We start from the raw sequence: 21,685 nt of genomic DNA, 5'->3' as shown, positions 1-21,685 counted from the left end.
GATGGCAAGGTGATCAAAGCTTCTTCTCCCTTTTGAGACACCAAATTATTCTGTTTATTGCATCCTTATTGCACCGGTTATATGGTTTAAAAAAGAAAAAGAAAAAAGCACTTTATTATTGTTGCATATTCCTAAGTTGCACATGCCATAGCAGGTCTCTTACTTGCGCTCCAGTGGTGATTTCTGTTTTCACTCGAATGTAAAAGGAGTAGATTTAAGTTAAGTTTAATGATGTTTGTGGATGTAAGGTAGATTTTTCCTTGTTATAAGGTAAAGGGCCTTCCTAGATGTTTCAAGGGCTTGCCTTAAGTTCATTTTATCTTAACAAAAAGTTTCAATTTTAGGTTTGTGTAGTTAGAATTTATTTACTCTTTTCATTTTCTTTTTAAAAACTAATCTTAAGTTTATGTCGCTAAATGTAAGGGGCCTAAGAGAAAATGTCAAAAGGAAGGCAATGTTTCTGTTCTGTAGAAACAAAAATCCACACTGTATTCTTTTTCAAGAAACCCATTCAACAGACTCTGATGAAAAATATTGGTCAAGCCTATGGGGAGATCAGATAATTTACTCGCATGGTACGTCCAAATCAGCAGGTGTGGCTATATTACTGAATAACTTTCCAGGAAAAGTAATATATAGAAAACATGACAGTGACGGCCATTGGTCTCTCTCTGTATTACATATCAAGGACTCACTAATAATTCTAGGTATTTACGGTTACTGTAACATCTCAAAAAATAAGGAACTTCTTGCAATTATTGAGGTAAATGTTGAACAACTTAAACAAAGATTTCCTACTAATTATGTCTTAATAGGTGGGGATTGGAATATGGTTATGGATGAAGGGCTTGATAGACACCCGAACAAATTCGCAAACCCCCATCCAGATCGTGCTTTGTCTGATTTCCGTAACAACTTTTTTTTTTTTTTTTTTTTTTTTTTTTTTTTTTTTTTTTTTTTTTTTTTAGCCTGTCATGTCTGGTAGATCTTGCAAGCAGAACTGTGATCTGAATGCGTTGTTGTGCCAAACATATTTGCTATTTCAAGATGAGCTCTATAGGTTCTCAATAGGCTCTTCTTGTTGTTGTTTTAACCCTTTATTTTATTTATCTGAGTTATTTTTCCACATACTATGTAACAGCCAGAGCTGACAGGCTGAAGAAGAGGAAAATAAAGAGAAGAAAAAGGGAGAGAGAAAGGGAGCAAAAAAAAAAGGGGAAAGAGCACAAGTCTATTAATCAGATACTTCATCACTTTAACATATAAAAAAAAATACTATCAATACTTGCAAAAATAAATTTGTGTGTGAAAAACAAAACTAACAAAGCATGTTACGCACACCAACAATTTTGTTGAGTTGTGATTGAGTGGGCGTTTGTGTCTGTGTCATGTTTGTGTCTGTGTCATGGAACGTACTTACCAATGAGGGCAAAACGCTGCAGCTCCACCCATCAGAAGCCAGAGGCAGGTATGGAAAGCCCCCAGAACCCCAGGCCACCAGCAGCCCACCAAGGGCCAGGAAGACCCCCGGCCACTCAGTCCAAAGACAACCGCACACCTACCCCAGCAGACGGGAGAGGGTGGTCTCAGACGGAGCCCCCCCAGTCGAGGAGCGAGGGCTCCAGGGAACCCAAGGCGATGAGAAGCCAGCCCCCCCCCAGCGGCCAGCCCCCTGCACTGGCCGGCGGCAGGGCTCCCGGGCCACGGCACCCAAGGACCGCCCGACCCTCCACAGAGCCCCCCCCCACGCCGAAGAAGCCAACGCAGCCCCGCACCGCACCCCCAAGGGGGGCAGGCCAGTACCCACGCCAGAACACCCAGCCCCACCCAGGAACCCCGAGGCACCCCCATCCCAGGGGGGTAGGGGGGAGGAGGCAACCAGCAAGGAGCGGCCAGGAGGCAAGGCACAAGGCCCAGACCCAGGTCCAGCCATACATACAAACACACCCAGACACCCGTGTACACATTTATACACAGATACTCATACATGCCCATACATACTTACCCACACACAGATATGCCATACATACACATTCACTCACCCACCCATACTCACGGAGACGGTGACAAATACACAAAGACACACATTCATCCATAGCTACCCACCCTCTGAAGGCGGGGCAAGTGGAAACCACCCCAGGGCCAACAGCGACCCCAGGACGCCACCAGCCCAGTCCCCAAGGAACCACCCGACCCCTACCCCGGGCGAGACGCAGGAAATCGGGGTGTAAGATGACCCATCCACCCCTCCTCCTCCCCAACTTGTAGGTCTATGTGTTAATGTTTGTGAGTGAATGAGGTGTATAGGGTGCAGTTAAAATTGAGGGGACAGTTATGCCACAAGCGCCAACTGTTGGTCGTCAGCGCTTGCCCACACTGCCCCCCCAAAACCCTCCATGTCTAAAGTGCAAATAAAATTTGGAGACAGACAGTGACGAGGATCCGAGTGGGGCCACCTCAGCGGCCCATCTCATCAACCTCTGAGTAACATGCCTGCCCCAAAGGTCCTATGTGTATCAGGGTGTAAGTGTGTATGTGTTGTGAGTTATAATGACTAAAGTGCAATTAAAACGGAGAGGCAAGTGGTGGTGCAGCTCTCCACGTGGCCTCTCCATCCTACATCTGTGAGTGATGTGTATTCTGTGTGTGTGTGTGTGTGTGTTTGTGTATGGGGAGGGGGAGGGGGGGGGGGGCATATGACCAGCAAAAATCCTGGAAGAAGAGAGCCAGCTGGCCGCTGGCTCAATAGGCACCCCGACCTCCCACACCCCAGCACAGGGCAGGGGGAGGTGAGCCCGGGGCCGCGGTGACAGCATCCCGGAGCACTGCAGCACCCGAGGTTGGCGCCCTCGCCCCCACCGCAGAGGGCGGCCCGCTCCTCCTAGATGCCCATTCACTCAACAATAGACACAAACAGGCGACAGGACATACTGGCCTGGGCATGGAAATGCAGTGCCCAGTCCCCCCCAACCACCCCACCGCGGCCCCATCCCCCACCCCACCCCCCCGCAATGCAGGCACCCCAGGGCCCCAAAAGCGTAGACCGGACATCCCGACGTCAGGCCAACCCACCCCACCCGGCGGCGCGGCCGGGACAGCAGAGGCCCCCCCCGCGCCAGGGGGGGCCCACCGGGAGCCGGCGCGGCCCCAGTGCCGGGGCCCCAGACCCCAGCCCCCAAGCCATACAGGGAAGACCAGCCAACCGACCGAGGGCCGGCACCACCCCCCCAAGCACCCCGCCCACACCCCAGGACCGAAGGCAGCACCATCCAAGCCCCCACCACCATCAACCAGGACAGGCACACAGACATCACCAGAAGGTCGCCCCAGGACCCCAGCCCCAGGAGGCTACCAGCTACCCAGGCCCCCGGAGTCCCCCCCCACCCCCCCACAAAGCACATCAGGAGCAGAGCCCGCAGCCCACCACCCCCACTAAGTAATGGAGCTGAGCAGTGGGAACCAAAGAGAGTCAAATTCCTCCAATTTGTTTTTAGAAGAAGCAGACATTCTCTCTAAACTAACATGATCTACTAATAAATTTCTGTACTGAGTAATACATAGTTTATTTTTTGTCTTCCAGTTCATGAGGATCATCTTCTTAGCGATGCACAAGGCAGTAAGAACTATGTGTGATATATTTAACTCCATAATTAATTCACTGACATCACCTAAGATGCATAGTCTGGGGGAAGTTGGGATATGACAGCTAAACCATGTGGATAGATCTTCACAAATCCTCTGCCAAAATCTCTGAACTGGTACACAAGACCACAGAGCGTGTAGATGATTATCCTCTGAATTGCTTGTACAGTGGGTGCATATGTTTGAGTGTGTAAGGCCCATTTGGAACATCCTTTGTCCAGTGTAGTATGTTCTATGGAGAATCTTATATTGTACAAGTTGTATTTGGGGTCTTTTAGTCATTTTGAAGATATTTAAACATATTTCTGTCCATAAATTTTGATCCAGGTTGACAGAAAGATCACGCTCCCATTTTGTAATTGGGAGGGAAACTGAATCATCAGTTTTTATTAATAATTTATATAATTTTGATAACAATTTTGGGGTACAGAGGTTAAGAAATTCTGTTACCCAAGTAGGCATTTCTAGATTCAATTGATTAAGGTTAAATCTTCCCTGTAGGACGGACTTAACTTGTTGATATTCCAGAAATCTACCGTTGCCAATTCTATATTTTGATATAAGTTCTTGGAACGTGATAAAATTTCCATCTTGGATAATATGTTCTAAGTTATTTATACCCTTATCACGCCATAACGGAAAATTCAGCATTTTCTTTTTCTGACAAATATCTGGATTGTTCCAAATGGGTGTTAGTTTACAGGGGATGAGTGAAGACTTAGTTATTTTTAAAAATTCCCACCAGGCTGTCAGAGAGGTATTTATACTAAGGACTTTATAGCAGTTATGATGTTTAATACTGGAACTAATGAAAGGTAAATCTGAGATTTTTATTTTTCCACAAAACGCCTGTTCTAGATCCAGCCATGGGTTGTCTAATGAGTTGGATTTGATCCACTTTGAAATATACTGCAATCTACTGCTTAAGAAATAGTAATAAAAGTTTGGTAATTCTAGACCTCCACTGTGTTTTGGCTTTTGTAAAGTTTTTAAGCTTATTCTTGACGGTTTGTTTTTCCATAAAAATTTTGAGATGTTTGAATCTAGTGACTTGAACCAAGGAATAGAAGGTTTATTAGGGATCAATGAAAATAGATAATTAATTTTTGGTAAAACCATCATTTTAATGGCAGCAACTCTCCCCATAAGTGATATAGGTAAACTGTTCCAACGTGTGAGATCATCCTCTATTGTTTTTAATAAGGGGATATGATTTAATCGTACCAAGTCTGAGAGCCTGGCGGAAAAATTTATGCCTAAATATCTAATATTTCCTGACTTTAGTGGGGTCCTAGAGGTTCTCTGGAAATTACAATTCAGAGGCAAAACTGTTGATTTACTCCAATTGATAGAGTAATCAGATATAGATGAGAACTTATCTATCAGTGTGATAGTCTTCAAAAGAGAGCCTTGTGAATTCCCAAGGAAAAGTAATACATCATCAGCATAAAGGCTAAGTTTATGGTCCATATTTTCAGTTTGAATCCCTTTAATATTTGCATTTTGACGGATTGCTGCTGCTAGCGGCTCAATGAAAATTACAAAAAGAGAGGGAGAGAGTGGGCAGCCCTGCCTAGTGCCCCTCTGCAGACTGAAACTTTGTGAAATGAGATCATTTGTCCTAACTCGCGCATTCGGAGAGCTGTGTAGTGTTCTGATCCAGTTTATAAAGGATGAACCGAATCCAAATTTTTGCAGAACTGCTAGTAAGAATTTCCAATTTACCCGATCAAATGCTTTCTCTGCATCTAAAGACACGATTGTCGTCTCTAATTTGTTAATAGAACAATAGTCTATTATATTTATCAGTCGACGTGTATTATTGGCTGAGTGCCGACCCTTGATAAAGCCTGTTTGATCTGGATGTACAATAAATGGAGTAATACTTTCTAATCTTTTGGCAAGGGCTTTGCAAATTATTTTAAGATCTACATTAATGAGAGAGATTGGCCTGTAGCTGGATGGGAGTGTGGGGTCTTTGCCTGGTTTAAGAAGCAGGCTAATGTTAGCAGAGTTTAAGGTTGGAGATAAGATGTGGTCATTCTGAATCTGAGTTACCATTCTGAAAAAAATGGGAGCTAGCTCAGACCAAAATTCTTTATAAAACTCGGCTGGAAAACCATCTGGGCCTGGGGCTTTATTATTTGGGAGATGCTGTAGGGCTTCACTAAGTTCAGACAATGAAAGAGGTAAATCCAGAGCTGCAGCCTGGCTGTCATTTAGTTTTGGTAGATTTATATTATTAAGAAATTCTTCAATTTCAGTATCAGATGGGTTAATCTGTGGTGAATATAAGGCTTCATAGAAGTCTCTGAAAGAGTTATTTATTTGTTGTGGGTCATGAGTAATAATAATACCAGTCGAGTCTTTAATAGAAAAAATAGCTGTTTTTTCTTTATTCAGTTTTAATTGCTTGGCCAGGAATTTTCCAGATTTATTTCCATGCTCAAAGTTTTCCAAACGCAGCCTCTGCAACATAAATTGTGTCCTTTTATCAATTATTTCATTTAGCTCCAGTTTCAGTTTCCTCAGGCTGATAATTGTATGTTCTTGTGGTGAAGCGGCATAAGCAGTTTCTAAAGATTTAATTTTTTGTTCTAATTCTAACACAAGTGCTTTTTCTTTATTTTTCCTATGCGAGCAGTAAGATATTATTTTGCCCCGCATTACTGCCTTTCCTGCTTCCCAAAGAACACATGGTGATATTCCTGGAATATCATTATATTCTAAGTATGCTGACCATTCCTTTTTGAAATAATTAATAAAATCTTCTTCTTTAAGTAATGATGTATTAAATCTCCAGTTCCTGATTGGTGGTGTGACTCTTTTCTGTGTCAGAGACATAGACACCGGTGCATGATCGCTAATAGTGATAGGGTGAATCTGAGTGTCTGTGATATCCATCATTATGGAGCTGCTAACTAAAAAGTAATCTAAGCGGGAATGAGATTTGTGTACTTGTGAGAAATAACTATAATCTCTCAAAGTAGGGTGATGTGAACGCCAAGCATCGCAAAGTCCAAAATCCTTCATGTACTGTTTAAGAATGTCTGCAGACTGCCAGTTCCTCTGACTCGCTGCTGTACTGAGCCTGTCAATATCTGCATTAAGTACCAGGTTGAAGTCTCCTCCTATTACAAGTGTGGTGTCAGAGTGATCTGAGAGTGAAGTGAACAAAGCATGAAAGAAGGAGGGGTCATCAACATTTGGTCCATATATACTAGCAATACATAAATCTGTATTCTGTATAGATAAATTAAGTATTATAAATCTACCTTCAGGGTCTATTGTACTGTTGCTAATGTTAAAGTTTATCTTCTTGTTAATCAATATAGCTACACCTCTTTGTTTGGAGTTATAGCAGGCTGAGTACGTGTGAGGGAACTGTGGAGAGGAAAGAGTGAGCACAGATGTTTTGGACACATGTGTCTCCTGTAGAAAAACAACATCTGCTTTTAAGTCTTTTAACCGATTAAAAATTTTTAGTCTCTTTTCCCTCGAACCAGCCCCGTGCACATTCCATGAGACAAATCTGAGTGTGCTCATATTTAAACTAACTGATGGACTGTTGTGTGCTCACTAAGGATGTGTGTGTGTGTGTACATATGTTCTGTATGTTGGCGTGTGCCCTTTATATTGATGTGTGCGTGTGTATGTGCGCTGTATGTTGGTGTGTGTGCATCTGCGCTGTATGTTAGTGTAGTAAACTGTAGCATTGTAAGTGACGTAAACATATTGCTGAGTGCAGAAAGAAAAAAGACGTGTAAAAAGTGAACTAAGTGACATAAGAATGAAATTAGATGAGGGGAAAACAAAACAGAACAAACAAAGAAACAAACGATCACGGTACTATGCTGACTCGTCGGCGTTAATGGTACTACTTAGACAGATTTAGACTATTTAATGGTACTGTTTAGATAGTTGAAAAAAAAAACTCAGAAAAGAACGTTAATATGGACACAGATCACCTGATCGATCAGCTGAGCCATGGCGTGGTGTTTTTGTCTCGGTAAAGCTGTCCGTTTACATACAGTTTGTCCACGGCGATGACAGCCCGGGAGCCTTCCTGCATGAGCTTCTTCCGGATGGGGAATAGGGCCTTGCGTCGCTCCAGAATCTCCTTTGGAAACTGGTCGTTGACGCTGAAGTCCGTCCCTCTCAGCTCCCGGCCGCGGCTCTTCACCAGCTCTTTTTCTTTGAAGTGTTCGAATTTGGCCACGATCGGTCTGGGTCTGCGTGCTCCGGGTCGCTTCCCTCCCAGGCGGTGGACTCTATGGAAGGCGATGGTCTTCACGGCGTCCTCCGGGAGCTTCAGGTGAGTTTGGATAAATTCCTTCACTGTAGCCTCCGGGTCCTCCTCTGCCTTCTCCGGGATACCTGAAAACACAAGATTTTCTCTCATGCTGCGGGCCTGAAGCTCGATAATCGATTCTTTAATTTTCTTATTTTCTTCTGAGAGCCGGGTCGTTTCCTCGGTGAGGGAATTCACCGACTCTCTGAGGACAGCGTTTTCAGCAGCCAGTGTTTCCACCTGATGCTGGCTGAACTCGACTGACTCCCGCAGGGCCTGAAACTCCTTGTGAAGGATTTCAACCAGGGCCAAGCGGGCGTCAAAGCTGGACAATTTGTTATTAATGGACTCCAGAATGTCCACAATATTGGTGGTGGGTGGCGAAGTTGCCTCTGGGGAATCTTCTGGGCGGCTTCTTTTTGTGGACGGCGTTGCTTTGCTGGTGGAGGGAGTCGGCGTCTTGTCTGTTTTCCCCATGACGACTCGCTCAAAACACCCGTCGATGTACCGCAGCAAACTATCCAGGTCCTCTCCACCGTCCTCCAGATTGTTGAAAATAATTTAAGTTAGGCTAAGAAACTACCTATATTTTTTTAGTTTTAAGCCTGTCTAGTTATAAATTGGCGAGAAAAAAAAAAGGCTAATCACGCAAATGTTTGCTGATAGAGTCACGCCGCCATTAACGATACTGCCGAGATTCACAAAGTCTCGCGTGACTACAGCATAGTCTCCGTCTCCGTGCCCCGTAACAACTTAGGACTTATTGACTTATGTAGAGACAAACATCTTAACGAAAAACAGTTTTCTTGGTTTAAATCAGATGCATCAAGCAGATCTAGAATAGATTTCTGGTTAGGAACAGATGATATTCTCAAACTATCATCAGATTGTAATATGTCTCCAACTCCTCTTACGGATCATTGCAGCATTAATTTATCAATTACTCCTCTTCCTGAGAATTTGAGACAGAGGGTACTGGAAATTCAATGCAAATCTCTTAAACTATGATCTCTATTGTAGGGAAATTAAAGATCTAGTGGAAAAGATCCTGCTAGATGATTCAATAATGACCTACACCAGAAAATGGGAATTCTTAAAATATAAGATACGGGCTCACTCCATCTCATTCAGCAAAAACCTTAAAAAAAATAATGACCTGGAAGAAGTAAGGTTAGTAAAAGATTTGAACTCATTATGTGTTAAACAGACATTAACTGATGCAGACAAAAATAACCTTCTGACCCTACAATCTAAACTAGACAACATCTATGAAAGGAAGGCCCGGGGTGCATTCATCAGATCCAGAGCCAAATGGATTGAGGAAGGAGAAAAAAACAGTGCATACTTCTGCAGACTTGAAAAAAGGCGACAAGTTAAAAAACACATACAATCCCTCCTTATTAACAATGAGGAGTGTACAGACCAAACTCTAATTGCAAAAGAAATTAGCAGCTTTTATCAAAACCTTTATTGCTCTTCATTTTCAACGAAAGATTGTGACCTCCTGTTAGGCCAAGTCAAAGACTTTATCCCTCAAATCACTGAAGATTTTAAGGAATACTGTGACAAAGATATCACTATAGAAGAACTAGACAGTGTCATTATGTGCTTGAAACCTGATAAATCCCCTGGCCCTGATGGCCTCACTGCCAATTTCTATAGACATTTCTGGGATTGTCTGAGAGAATTTATTTTTTTCAGGTCCTTAAAAAAAATCATATGCAACAACTCACTTCCACACAGTATGAAGCAGGGTATCATCACCCTTATACCAAAACCAGGAAGAGACAGCAATGTTTTAGACAAGTACCGACCGATCACGCTCCTAAACTGTGACTACAAATTATTGATATATATATTCACAAACAGATTAAAAACAGGTCTTAAAAATGTTATCTCTGAAACACAAACCGGGTTCATGTGCATAGGATCTATACACGATAACATCAGACTGGTGCAGGATTTACTTGAGTATAGGGATTTGATTGAGGATAAAGGTTTCATCCTTTTCCTGGACTTCTACAAAGCTTTTGATATGTTAGAGTTCCTTTTCAAAGTTTTACACATGTTTGGTTTTGGGCCCAATTTCTCAGAATAGTAGAAAGCTTTTACAATGGCACCACTAAGTTCAGTTGCACTTCCACATGGTACTTCTCCACGCTTCACCATTAATAGGGGAGTAAAACAGGGCTGCAATATTTCCCTTCCTTTTTATCTTGGCTGTGGAAGTGATGGCTCTCTTCATAAAACAGTCAAACATACCTAAACTGAAAGTTTTTGATGACCAAATTATAATCAGTCAACTAGCTGACGACACCACAATCTTTTTGAAGAATCTGGATGTGAGGGATTTACACAAACCATCCAGGAACCCACTGAATGGTTTCAAAAAAAAGTTCTTAATTTATTACAAAAATTATCTCCAAAAAATTATAAGCTGGGCCCAGAACAAAAGTCAGCAAACAAACTTCAACTCAGGTAGGAACTCGAACACAAAAAAACCCACAAACAAGACAAAAGGGGAACTTAAATAGTGGCTGATCAGACCACTGCTGACAAACAGAAGGGGGTAAACAACTAACAAACCAACACAAACTAACAAACAAAACTTAATTAACAAACAAATTCCCCCCTCCCCTTACAAACAGATGGTAGAACCCACTAAGGAGTTTATGCCAGCCATATAAGGAGAAGGGCAGCTGGAGCTTCTTGTTGTCCTCCAGCAGCAGCTCCATAGAAACTGATAACTCAAACAAAAGAGAAATTAATCCCACAAAATAGCAAACTGACACCTAAAGTTAACTAAATGTGTGCACTGCAAATAGTCAACTAAGGAATGAAGCTAAATAAAGTATTAATTGAAAATCTAGCATACACAATATATAAATACACTTTAAGAATAAAAATATAAACCAATTACCAGCCCCAATCAGCTTCAATGTGGGTGACAGCAGGTACGGCTGTCACACTGGACCAAACCCCTAAAGTACTTGAATTAGTTAATACATTCTCAAAAGCATCAGGGCTAACTCTGAACTTAGAAAAATGTGAACTGATGGCAATTCATGACTCTAATCTCACAGAAGCTTACGGTATTTCTATTAAATCCTCAGTGAAGTATCTTGGTATACTAATTACTAAAGATGCTAAACTCAATGAAACTGTTAATATAGAAAATAAAATCCAGAAATGCAAATCTCAGGTAAATAGATGGCTTCAAAGAGTTCTGACACTGTTCGGGAGAACCTATTTGACCAAAATGGAGTCGTTGGCTCGATGTATTTATCCTGCATATTCTATGGCCATACCCAACAAATACATTAAAGCTATAAATCAGTTAAACTTTAACTTCATATGGAGAAACCGAGTCCACTACTTAAAGAAAGCAAACATGGTAAAAGACTTTAAAGATGGTGGTTTGCAAGCCATTGACTTTGAATGTTTGAATGCGGTTTTAAAAATAAACTGGTTGAAATCTTTTTTAATGAATGGTAATAGTATCTGGCATTGTCTCCCCAAAGGTTTATTTTAAAAAATTGGAGGCATGGACTTTGTGACTTTGGTGTTAACAGACTCCCTGTTAAGCTATCCTCTTTTCACAAACAGGTGTTGTTATGTTGGAAACTTATGTACACGCACAATTTTACTCCCCACCAAACTCCCATATGGAATAATAGATATGTGCTACATAGAAACAAGTCTCTGTTTTTGGATCGCTGGATGTAAAAAGGTATTTGGTCCATAAGACATTTTCTAAATGACAATGGAGGTTGGTTGTCCTATGAAGATTTTTGCTTATTGTACAATTTGAACTGCTCGCGTACTCAGTTTAACACTGTATTGAACTCTGTCCCTACTGCAGTCAAATATTTAGTTCAAAATATAAGCACTCAAACAGCTAATTTTCAATTACCTGCACTTCAGATCTATGGAGTAAACCTTTTGGACAAAAGTAACTCTAACAAACGGATGCGTCTGCATCTGACTAATCTTATTTTTCCTGCACAACCAAACAGAAACTCTATTTTAAATTTGTTTCCTGAATGAGAGGTTAATAAGTGGAGAACTGCTTACCTTAAATACCTGTTAAGTCCTAAAGCTAAAGAAGTACATTTTAAAATTCTCAACAACATTTTTCCATCCAGGGAACTGTTAAGACAAAGATTCAACTTGGACACAAACAGCTGCACCTTCTGTGACAATGACGGTGAAACAACAGACCATCTCTTTTTCTATTGTGTGCATACTGGAACATTTGGGAAAACTTTCAGGACTGGATCTCAACAAAACTTTCCCTACCCCATCCCTTAAAAAGGGAAGATATAATATTTGGAATCACCTTCAGAGACAGAAGAACTGACCTTATACTTAACAACCTGCTAATCCTTGCAAAATTCTTCATCTACACCTGTAAATGGGGAAATAGAAAACCTAACTTTTCAGCCTTTAAATGCCTTCTAATGGACAACCACCTGAGAGCCTTAAAATTGATTAAAAGCAAGCATGGTGTACAGCTCCTTGATGCCTATGAAGAACTGATTTTTTTTATGAGAACTATTGCCCCTCTGTCTTTGTCTTTGTCTGTTTTTTTTTAATTAATCTTTTTACATTTCTTTCTCCGTTTAACGTGTGACGTATTATCTTCAGCTTATATATCATTGTGTGCCTTAAATATGTAAAACCTGATGTGTTTATTGTGTATACATGCCACATGATCCTGTACATTTGTTCAAATGTTTAATTAAAAAAAAAAAAAACTTTGGTAAGAAGCCCTCAGTCTGTTTGAAACTAAAAAGAGGTCACTCATCAGTTTGTGCAGCTAGTTTTAAAGCATGACCCCTAATCGAAAATAGTAAAACAAATGCAAATGTGTTGAGAATATTGTGCGCTAGCAGTCAAATAACGCAGTGTGTGGTGAGTTCACTGATTCTTCACCCAGAGAAAATGTCTCTCCTCATGGTCTCCTGCTTTACCTCTGCAATATGAGACAGATATTTTAGTACTTTTATAACTGTGGCTACGTTTCTCTATGAGTGTACTTTTTTTGTTTTTTAAGTAGCAAAGTAACTTGAGACGAATGCTCCCTTGTCAAAGTTGGCTGCCCGTCCAGTTCATGTGTTCTGCTGCCGACCCTCTCCAGTTCAAATTTCTATCCTAGACCCAAAACTAACGTAAACGCCAAGTTCGTGTGGGGGATTTTTCCCGACTGCTGTTGAACGCATCGCGGATTGTCATGACCCGGAGGAACTTCTGTTCAGCTTTTTTACCCAGAATTCCTTTCTCCGCCTTCCTCTTTCCGTACCGCAGCGATGTCTAAGAGAGGTACGCGGCTCGCTTTAAAACATCTACCTTCATCTGCTATTTATAAGGCGCGCCACAGCTTATAATGTTGCTCATGTATAAAAGAGAGGCTACGACAATGTTTTCGTGAGACTAGTTTTGAATTTCTGACAATATTTAACGATATTGAAGCGATCACGGTTAAGCTGGCATGACGGAAGCCATGTTTCTCTTTCAGCGCCATGTACTCACGAAACCAGAGATGCTAGAGGCCGAAAGTTTCTACGTGCGGCTCGCTGTTATTGAACAGCCTTTAGGCTGCTGTCCGGTGAATGCTCTTATTATTAAGTCAATTGAAACGGTAGTTGTCGGCCTGCAAAGTGTATCAATAGTGAATTCACTTGTGGCAATCGAGGCTAGCTGGGACAGCTAAGCAGAGCCGGTACACACGAAGCGTGAATTGTGGCGAAATTGGAAGCATTTGGAGCAAACTAATGATTGCAGCGCGGCAGCCAGATGGAAAATGTGTGGCGTACAGTGTAACTTTACCTTTCAGTTACATTTTACTTGGCAGTACTGTTAACGCAGTCAATGGAAAATAGCTTTTACAGTACGAAAATTGGTGTTTTCTGGCTACGAAACCAAACAGAATAGCAAAGTGTTGTTTTTGTCGCACATTGTGTGCTAAGTTTGTAACTAAAATGTTCTTAAGCAGTTTGCCACATAGCTCATCAGTGTTTAATAGAGTAAACCAGTCCTAATGGCTGCACACATTTGTCATATTCAGTAGGAAACTGTCTGATAAAGATGAGTAAGAAGCTTCTCTAGGCTTGGGTTCATTGCTTTGTGTGCTGAGAAAAGGTCATTTTGGTGCTCTGGTCAGTTTAGTTAAACTTGGTGTGGCGCACTGCATAGCCATTGGTGTTTAGATTTCTCATACTTGGTGATAAGCTGCTAAGAACTAGTAGGGTCATTTGGTAACAAATGACACTCCACCTGAGTCAGGTGTTTCAGCGTCGTGTCTTGGGACTAAATGTAAATAAAGATGCTGAGTTTAAGTACCTGAACTTGAAATATGATTATTTGTATATTCTCTAAACATCAGTTTCTGATACCCAGTTTGTCAGAGAGAACTGATTCTTACTGAGCTGTGTTTCTTTCCCTGCAGGACGTGGTGGTTCATCTGGAGCCAAGTTCCGCATCTCACTGGGTCTCCCAGTGGGAGCGGTCATCAACTGTGCGGACAACACAGGTAGGCCTCGGATAACCTTTGCTTCACCTTTCCTGTGCAAAAAAAAAAAAGTCTTAAAAGTCCAAAGAAGTTAACGGGTTTTAAAGAACCAGGCAAAAACATACTACTGTTTCATGTTCAGCTGTTATCTGTTCACTTGTATGCACTAATTAAAGCAGGCCACACCATTCTTCACTATATGTGAACAAGTTTAAATGTGATTTAGGGCTCTTCTCTTTGTTAGCTAAGCAATGGCGCTCACTCAAAACGTCAGGAGAAAGTGGGGAAATCTCAGTTGTGCCCTGTTAATTTTTGTGCATCAACAAATGTTTCAGTCTGGTGACCTCAAAGCATGCTCTGATTGAGGAAATTGCTTCCTGTCTAACATCAGAGGTATGACTGGTTTAGCGCCATGGTTGATGTGCTGAGAAAGTGGATTTGTTTCTCTTCATGCTGGATATGGGGACGCTGCCCACTGCCGTGGTCTTCTCCCTGTGTTAAGACAGCCTTGTTCTTTATTCCCTTTTAACTACTTTCAGTGGTTTTTAAGAAGTTTTTGTGTGTTCTGGAAGTACTTTTATTATTAAGTATAAATGACAGCTTGGAAAACATGGCTGCATAGAGTCTGCTGTACTGACTAATTCACATAATCAGAGATTATTTGATGTTTTAAGCTCTGTGTGTGGAAATTAGCATGCATGCATTGGTGGCTGTCAGTTCCCTGATAGTTTCTGCCTTTATGACTTGATGATATGCAGACTTGATTTGACTGAAGTTATTGTATGAAACAGATCGCACTCAATGAGATTCTCTTCTTTCAGTTGTTCTCGAGCTAATGCTGTGAGCCACAGGTTTCAGTGCACCTGAAGGGTCGCTTGACTTCAAATCTATTTTTACAAATGTTGGGGAAGTTGCAGTTAAAATTGATTATGCACATTATTGTGCATGTTTGATAGAATAGAAAGCTTTTATTGTCATCAAACAGAGCATGATTTAAATGAAGCAGCTGCCACAGTTCACTGCCTTTCCCTATAAAACTTAAACAAGAAAAATACTGTAAAACCAGCATGTATGTGTACATCAAAAAACACAAGCACCGACAGGGGAATAAATATGTGACAAGTATACAAAATATGCCAATATTGCACAAATGCCAGTTATTGCACAGAGGAGGGTTATGATATACTGATGTACTAATATAGCACAGTGAGGTAGTAGAAGAAGAAGTGAGCAGTTAGTCTATGAAGCTGTTGTTGTGTATACTGAAGAGTGTGAGGGCCCAGGGGTAAAACTGTCCCTCATCCTGTCTGTCCTGCCTCTGTGTTTAACTGTGAGCTTACTTAAAAACATTGCAGTTAAACTTGTGGCTAACGGCGTTTTCTCGAGAACAGACTGAAAGGAGACAAATGCATAAAAATATGGAGGCATAGTTTCTGTAATTTCTGACAAACTGCATGTCGTGGACGTGGGGACAAACATCAGCGCTGCTCTGATCTTTAAAACAAATGACAGCGTCATATGAAATCATAGGAACAATGGCTGATTGTTTCCTTTTCTTCACCCCTTCCAAAAGCACTTGCTCTGCCTGCTCAGTGGTTCGGTGAGTTGTCGTAGAAGGGAATATTGATCTCATCACTGTGGGTGAGACAGCAGCGACCCACTGTGGCTGACTGATCTCAATCAGGGATGAGACAAGCTGACGAAGTGGATTTAAATTGAGCTGGAAGGCTGCAGTGTTTTCCACAGTGTCCTGTTCATCCTCTGTTCTCCCACCCTGTCTTTATTTGCATTATCATGTTTCTTACTGTATTTTTCAGGTGCCAAGAACTTGTACATCATCTCTGTGAAAGGCATCAAGGGGCGTCTGAACCGTCTGCCTGCTGCAGGAGTTGGTGATATGGTCATGGCCACAGTCAAGAAAGGCAAGCCAGAGCTCAGGAAGAAGGGTGAGTGGGAAAACCTGGTGACTGTGCCGTTCCCCAAACGTTTCAGTTGGTCTCAGTATTGTTTTTTTCAGTGGTTAATTGAGTGATTGTATAAGAAATACTTTTGTCTTATTAATGAACAATAATAAATATTCCAAAAAGAAAAACACTTAAAATGAACTGCTCAGTTCTTCTGCTCATTTTAGCAACTACAATTGCAGTCTTTGTTTATTTTAAACTATTAATACAATTTATATATTTATATTAATCAAAATCTGCCAAATAATGTTATTAAAGCCTTGAAATAAAGATGGTCGAAAACGCCCCATGCCCCCCTTTAGACTCGCCCCTGCTTGCTGCAGGTATCTCTGCCATATGAAGCAGGACGCTGCCATCGGCCTGATTTAAACATGTATCAGACTGCGTTAACAGTTCATCTGCATGTTTTACTGTAACTTCTGTAGCTTTACTGCACATGTGTCAAACATGGATGGTGGATGGAGCAGCTGCAAAGTTCTCTTCGTCAGGCTGGAGCTTGTTGATGAGGTGCTCTGATGAAGGACTCCTGCAGCTGTTTCCCTGTAAAGCTTGTAATATTAAAGGAACAAGTGCTGCTGTTTTTTTGTTTCTCTTTGACGCCACCTGAGCTCACCGTCAGTGAGAGCTCCACCTCTTTGCTCTTCACCGTTTGAGAGACAGATTCACGTTAATCTATGATGGCGTCATCTTCGGTGCTGCTGTTAGATTATCAGTCTTTGATTGAGAAAACTGTGGTGCATGGGCTTAATGCTGTAATACTTTTTAGTCACATGTTTCTATTGCAAGTTGCAAATGGGGGTGAAAAGCGTGGGCTCACATGGCGACAGCTGAGCGCTGCAGATTAAACAAAGTATCAAAACTAAAATCTTTGCACCAAGGATTTTTTTATATTCGAGTTTCTCGTTGCAGCCTTAGAATTAAATCCCATTTAAGGTGCTGTCCTGCAAATACTGGCAGGATAAAGAGAAACTTCTCCATTGAGTCTCTCTTCTGTGGAAACCTTGTGGGACTGCAGCTTCCTTCCCTGCTCAGCTTCAGTTTCCTGAAACATGTTGCAGGTTCTAGTTGGAGTAGCCTTCCAGCTGGCAGCTGAGCAGGAACTGCAGTCACCATCTGGAGTGCTGCACCCAGGTGGCTGCCTGGGTGTAGTGTGTGTTGCAGTGTAATGTTGTGAAAAAACAAATTGGTTCAGTTCATCAACTGATGATTGACATTTACATTTCAAACTGGGTTTAACCTGTTAACTGGCAAGGGCCCGCCCCCGGGCCCTCTGTAGCGATTTCCGACTTTGAAGCCTCATAGCGTCACAGTAACGCTGCCGTTCGCCCTCACGATGCTTTTATATGACAGACTAGACCCTCAGAATTCGATTGACACCTCATTTAGCCAATCATGTTATGAAATGGATTTTCCAGAGCCAATAATATCCAGAGAGCGTCATGTGACATTTAAGGACATGCCCCCAAATGTTCTCCAATCGTTCTTATTGGTCAACTCTAACCTGAAATCTAAAACCACAGATGGATAGCCAATAAAATTCCCGACACGTGGGTATATGGCACTATGGGGTGTGTTTTCACATGAAGGCATAAACTCCCTGCGTATTCAGTGCGTATTTGCTGCGTCCTCCATGCGTAAACCAAACAGGAAGTAGGAGTCTATGCGCTGACGTGCATAAACAGTATTTACAATGTTTTCTCTCGGCAATGGATTGTCAGAATGCATCAAAAACAGACTACATTTATTCAACGAAGTGACTAAATGACTCACGAGAGTGGATTATTTTGTATTAGAGAATGTCGTCGCTGATTTGACCAGTTTTATCGCTGCAAATGAACACCTGTTACTCAGAAGGCAGAAGGTAAGTTTTTATTCTCAGCTCGTCCTCGTATTATATGCCGTTCTGATGTAAATATGTATGTAATGCTGAGCTTGGCATGCACCATTACACAGAAAATATAACCGTGCGCCGCTGTGGCGCCACTTATATTGTGTGTTTGCGTGGGCGCTGTATAGTGGTGTGATTTACGTATTGAAATGTGCCAGGTGTTTGGGGGTAGGGAAAGGTGTACTGTAAGTATCGATTGGGGGTTTCGTGGGCTTCTCTATTACGTCAGCATAACCCGATAAAAGGGCAAGGTGAGGTGGACAACGTCTCAGAGCTTCATTTGAGATTCGTCGTGATCGCATCGTTGTTTTGGAGTTTTGCGAAATGGCACAGCGGGCCGCCGGCAAGACCAAGTTCAGCGCTCAGGAGGTTGTGGAATTGCTCACACGGAGAGAGAGCGACATTTCAGCATCAGACTTTTTGGGTTCAACTGATGATCCAACATCAGAAGAAGATTTGTTTTCCGATGGAGATGACCAGTAAGTGTCTAAAGTTTTACAAGTTGGGGTTGGGGGTTATTGTATGGGAGGAGGTTGTACATTTTGTATCAGACAAGGACTACTGGGAGGATTGTGTGGTTTTTATTTTATGTGTGTATGCACTGTCTGCATTTACTGTAACTTTTTTTGATATACAATGTATTTATTTGTGTGTGTAAGGGAATCACTGAAAAATGACTGGGTTTTTGGTGCATGAAGGCCTGACATTTTCCTTCTTTTACAAATTAGGGGAACCTCTGATCATGAGTGGCAGCCAGCCAAAGAGAAGATGGTGGAAGAGGCTTCTTCATCTGATGAAGAGGATCTAATGCCTGTTACAGCACGGGCCAGAAGGGCCAGTGCACCACATGTGACAAGCCATTGTGCTTTGTCCCAAACAGAGACTGTTATAACCGGTGGCACATTGAAAATTCCATGTGAGGGGGGGTGGGGGTAGAGCAGAATAATTGTAAATAGTTGCAGTTTGCTGTGCTGTGTTTTTTTTTTTACATTACTCTGAAAAATAAAATAGCATTTACAGAAATGGTGATTTGTTTTGTGACTATTTTTTTTTTTACAATGTACAATAGTGTCATTCATATTTTATTGGATTAATATGGCTTTATTTATGATTTATTCAGTAATTTTGTGTGTAGTACAGGATTCCTCAGGACAGTATCTTTGATTAGAGCCCTCATTGATGACTGTATGTTGAAGCATTGAGGAGTTACAGCCCTTTAAAATTTGCATGTCAAAGGGGGCTTAGATGCGGCACTTGGACTATCCAAATGGCACATGAGAGAGCACGCCAGGGCATCAATGCACAAAAACCTTTACAAAACAATAGGCTTTTGTGCTATCTTGATGAAATTCGAAATGCACGACAAAAAGACTTCATTCTACAGCTCCAATGTATTTTCCAGTCGTTACCTTCTATATTCAGTGTGTAGTTACATGATAACAATCAGGAAAAATCTAGGCGAGGCAAAAATTGTCTACTTTTTCTGTGTTCCAAACTTAATAGCTACAAACTCATTACAGTTACAGTGCTTTTGACTACATAAATGAAAAATATAGGTTGTCTGCTTCGCAAAGACACTAAACTTTTGTGTGTACTCCAAAGAGTTCAGGAACAGCAGCTGATTTAATTTGGGTATGCTTTTTCAGGCGTTTTTTGTTTTTTTTAGCCGCCAGTTAAGTGGTTAAAATGTCTTAAGATGACTGCTAATCTAATGTTATGCTAATCTGACACTTGCACAGAGTTCAGTAGCTTGTGTGGAGCTTCATGTTCTGGAGTCTGTGGCAGTGATTTCCAGATGTCTGTATTTAGAGCGTGCATTTAGAGAAGCAGAGTTCCACTGTGGAAAACACACAGGTTGATGTTGAGGCCCATTAAGGCAGCAGCAGAATGGTTCAACACTCCTACTCATTGAGTGAAGTTCAGGCTCTCATTTTAGAGCTTTATGGGCAAAACCCTGAAATCCAGGCTCCTACAACACAGCTCCTGACAGTTAGGTGGCTTCAGAAGTGACCTCATTACAATTTGTGGACTGAATTTAACTGTCAGTTGCACATAAAATTTGACGGTATTTTCAGCAAGTGTTTAAATATTGGTGCGTGTGTGTTTTGGTTTGAGCTCAAATGTCCCTCGTTCTCTCCACAGTGCATCCTGCGGTGGTGATTCGGCAGCGGAAGTCGTATCGACGAAAAGATGGCGTGTTTCTCTATTTTGAAGACAATGCGGGTGTCATAGTAAACAACAAAGGAGAACTGAAAGGTGGGTTTTTGACAGATGGCATGTCATTCATCATGCTCTCTGTGGGGTTGTTGGTGTAAAGTGTCTTGAAGCACAGTGACCGTCACTGAGTCTTGAATCGAGCAGGTTTTGGTTGCTGGAGAGGGTTCAGTTTTAATTTTCCTTTAACCGGCAGGAAATTTGAACCAAATTAATCTCGGTGGTCGTGACGGGAGCATACCTGCCCTTCCAAAAGCACTTGCTTTGTCTGCTCGGTGGCTCGGCGAGTTGTCGTAGAAGGGAATATTAATCTCATCACTGTGGGTGAGACAGCAGCGACCCACTGTGGCTGACTGAGCTCAATCAGGGATGAGACAAACCTGCTCAAAGTGTTTTTAAATTTATTGGTTAATGCGATGGGTCAAACATCACATTAACATTACATTATCCAGCAATGAAACGTGGACTCTTCTCCATAAAGGTCACATCACAGTTTCTCTTTTCAGGCATTTGTGTAAATTAACAGTGTTGGCACTAAAGTAGCTCCTTGTGTATGTCTACAGGTTCTGCCATCACAGGCCCCGTGGCCAAAGAGTGTGCTGACCTGTGGCCCAGGATCGCCTCCAATGCTGGCAGCATAGCCTGAGCTCGAGCACGCACCGGTTTGTTTTCAATAAAAACTTGTTATTGAGCTATTGTCTGGGTGGTTTCATTTGAGTCCAAATAAAAGAAACATTTAGACAGAGTTACACATAAATGCTCGTTATTATTTTATTATTGGTAATGTGAACAGTTTTATTTTTCGTCTTCAATGTGTTTGACTGTCAGAGCTGCTGGACTGCAGTTACTCAACCATTAGAGGGCGCACTGGCACCTAAGAAGGGGGCTAGATGTGATCTGTAAAAGCATAATTCAACATTCTGTAATTTACACTGTGCTGCTTTGAGCTTTTACGCAATATAAGCAAAGACGTGTAAGGTGTTGACAAAATTCAGATTTCTAACCTGAGTACCGATAAAACCTGATCAGAATTAAAATCTGGTGCAGGTGTCACCATAAAGGACACGACTGTCCTACAGCAGACGTGAGGAAGGCAGGAAGCACTTGGACAGCTTAGAGTAGAAAAGCGCTAATTAAGAACTAGTTCATTTACAAAGTGCTGAATATGAAAGTTC

At 41.7% G+C, this 21,685-nt stretch overlaps 1 protein-coding gene across 1 annotated transcript; it reads left to right on the top strand.

The window, feature by feature from the left end:
- The first annotated feature begins 13,181 nt into the window (after positions 1-13,181).
- LOC115777937 (60S ribosomal protein L23-like) lies at positions 13,182-21,203 on the top strand. Its single transcript, XM_030725960.1, has 5 exons — positions 13,182-13,255; positions 14,382-14,465; positions 16,262-16,390; positions 20,439-20,552; positions 21,074-21,203. The coding sequence occupies exons 1-5, from the start codon at positions 13,243-13,245 to the stop codon at positions 21,154-21,156; spliced, it is 423 nt and encodes a 140-aa protein (XP_030581820.1). The 5' UTR covers positions 13,182-13,242; the 3' UTR covers positions 21,157-21,203.
- The last annotated feature ends 482 nt before the right edge of the window (positions 21,204-21,685 follow it).

Source organism: Archocentrus centrarchus, unplaced genomic scaffold, assembly GCF_007364275.1.
Source record: "Archocentrus centrarchus isolate MPI-CPG fArcCen1 unplaced genomic scaffold, fArcCen1 scaffold_87_ctg1, whole genome shotgun sequence".
Lineage (NCBI taxonomy): Eukaryota > Metazoa > Chordata > Actinopteri > Cichliformes > Cichlidae > Archocentrus > Archocentrus centrarchus.
Note: the sequence above shows the minus strand (reverse complement) of the source record. Positions and strands in the feature narration are given on the sequence as shown.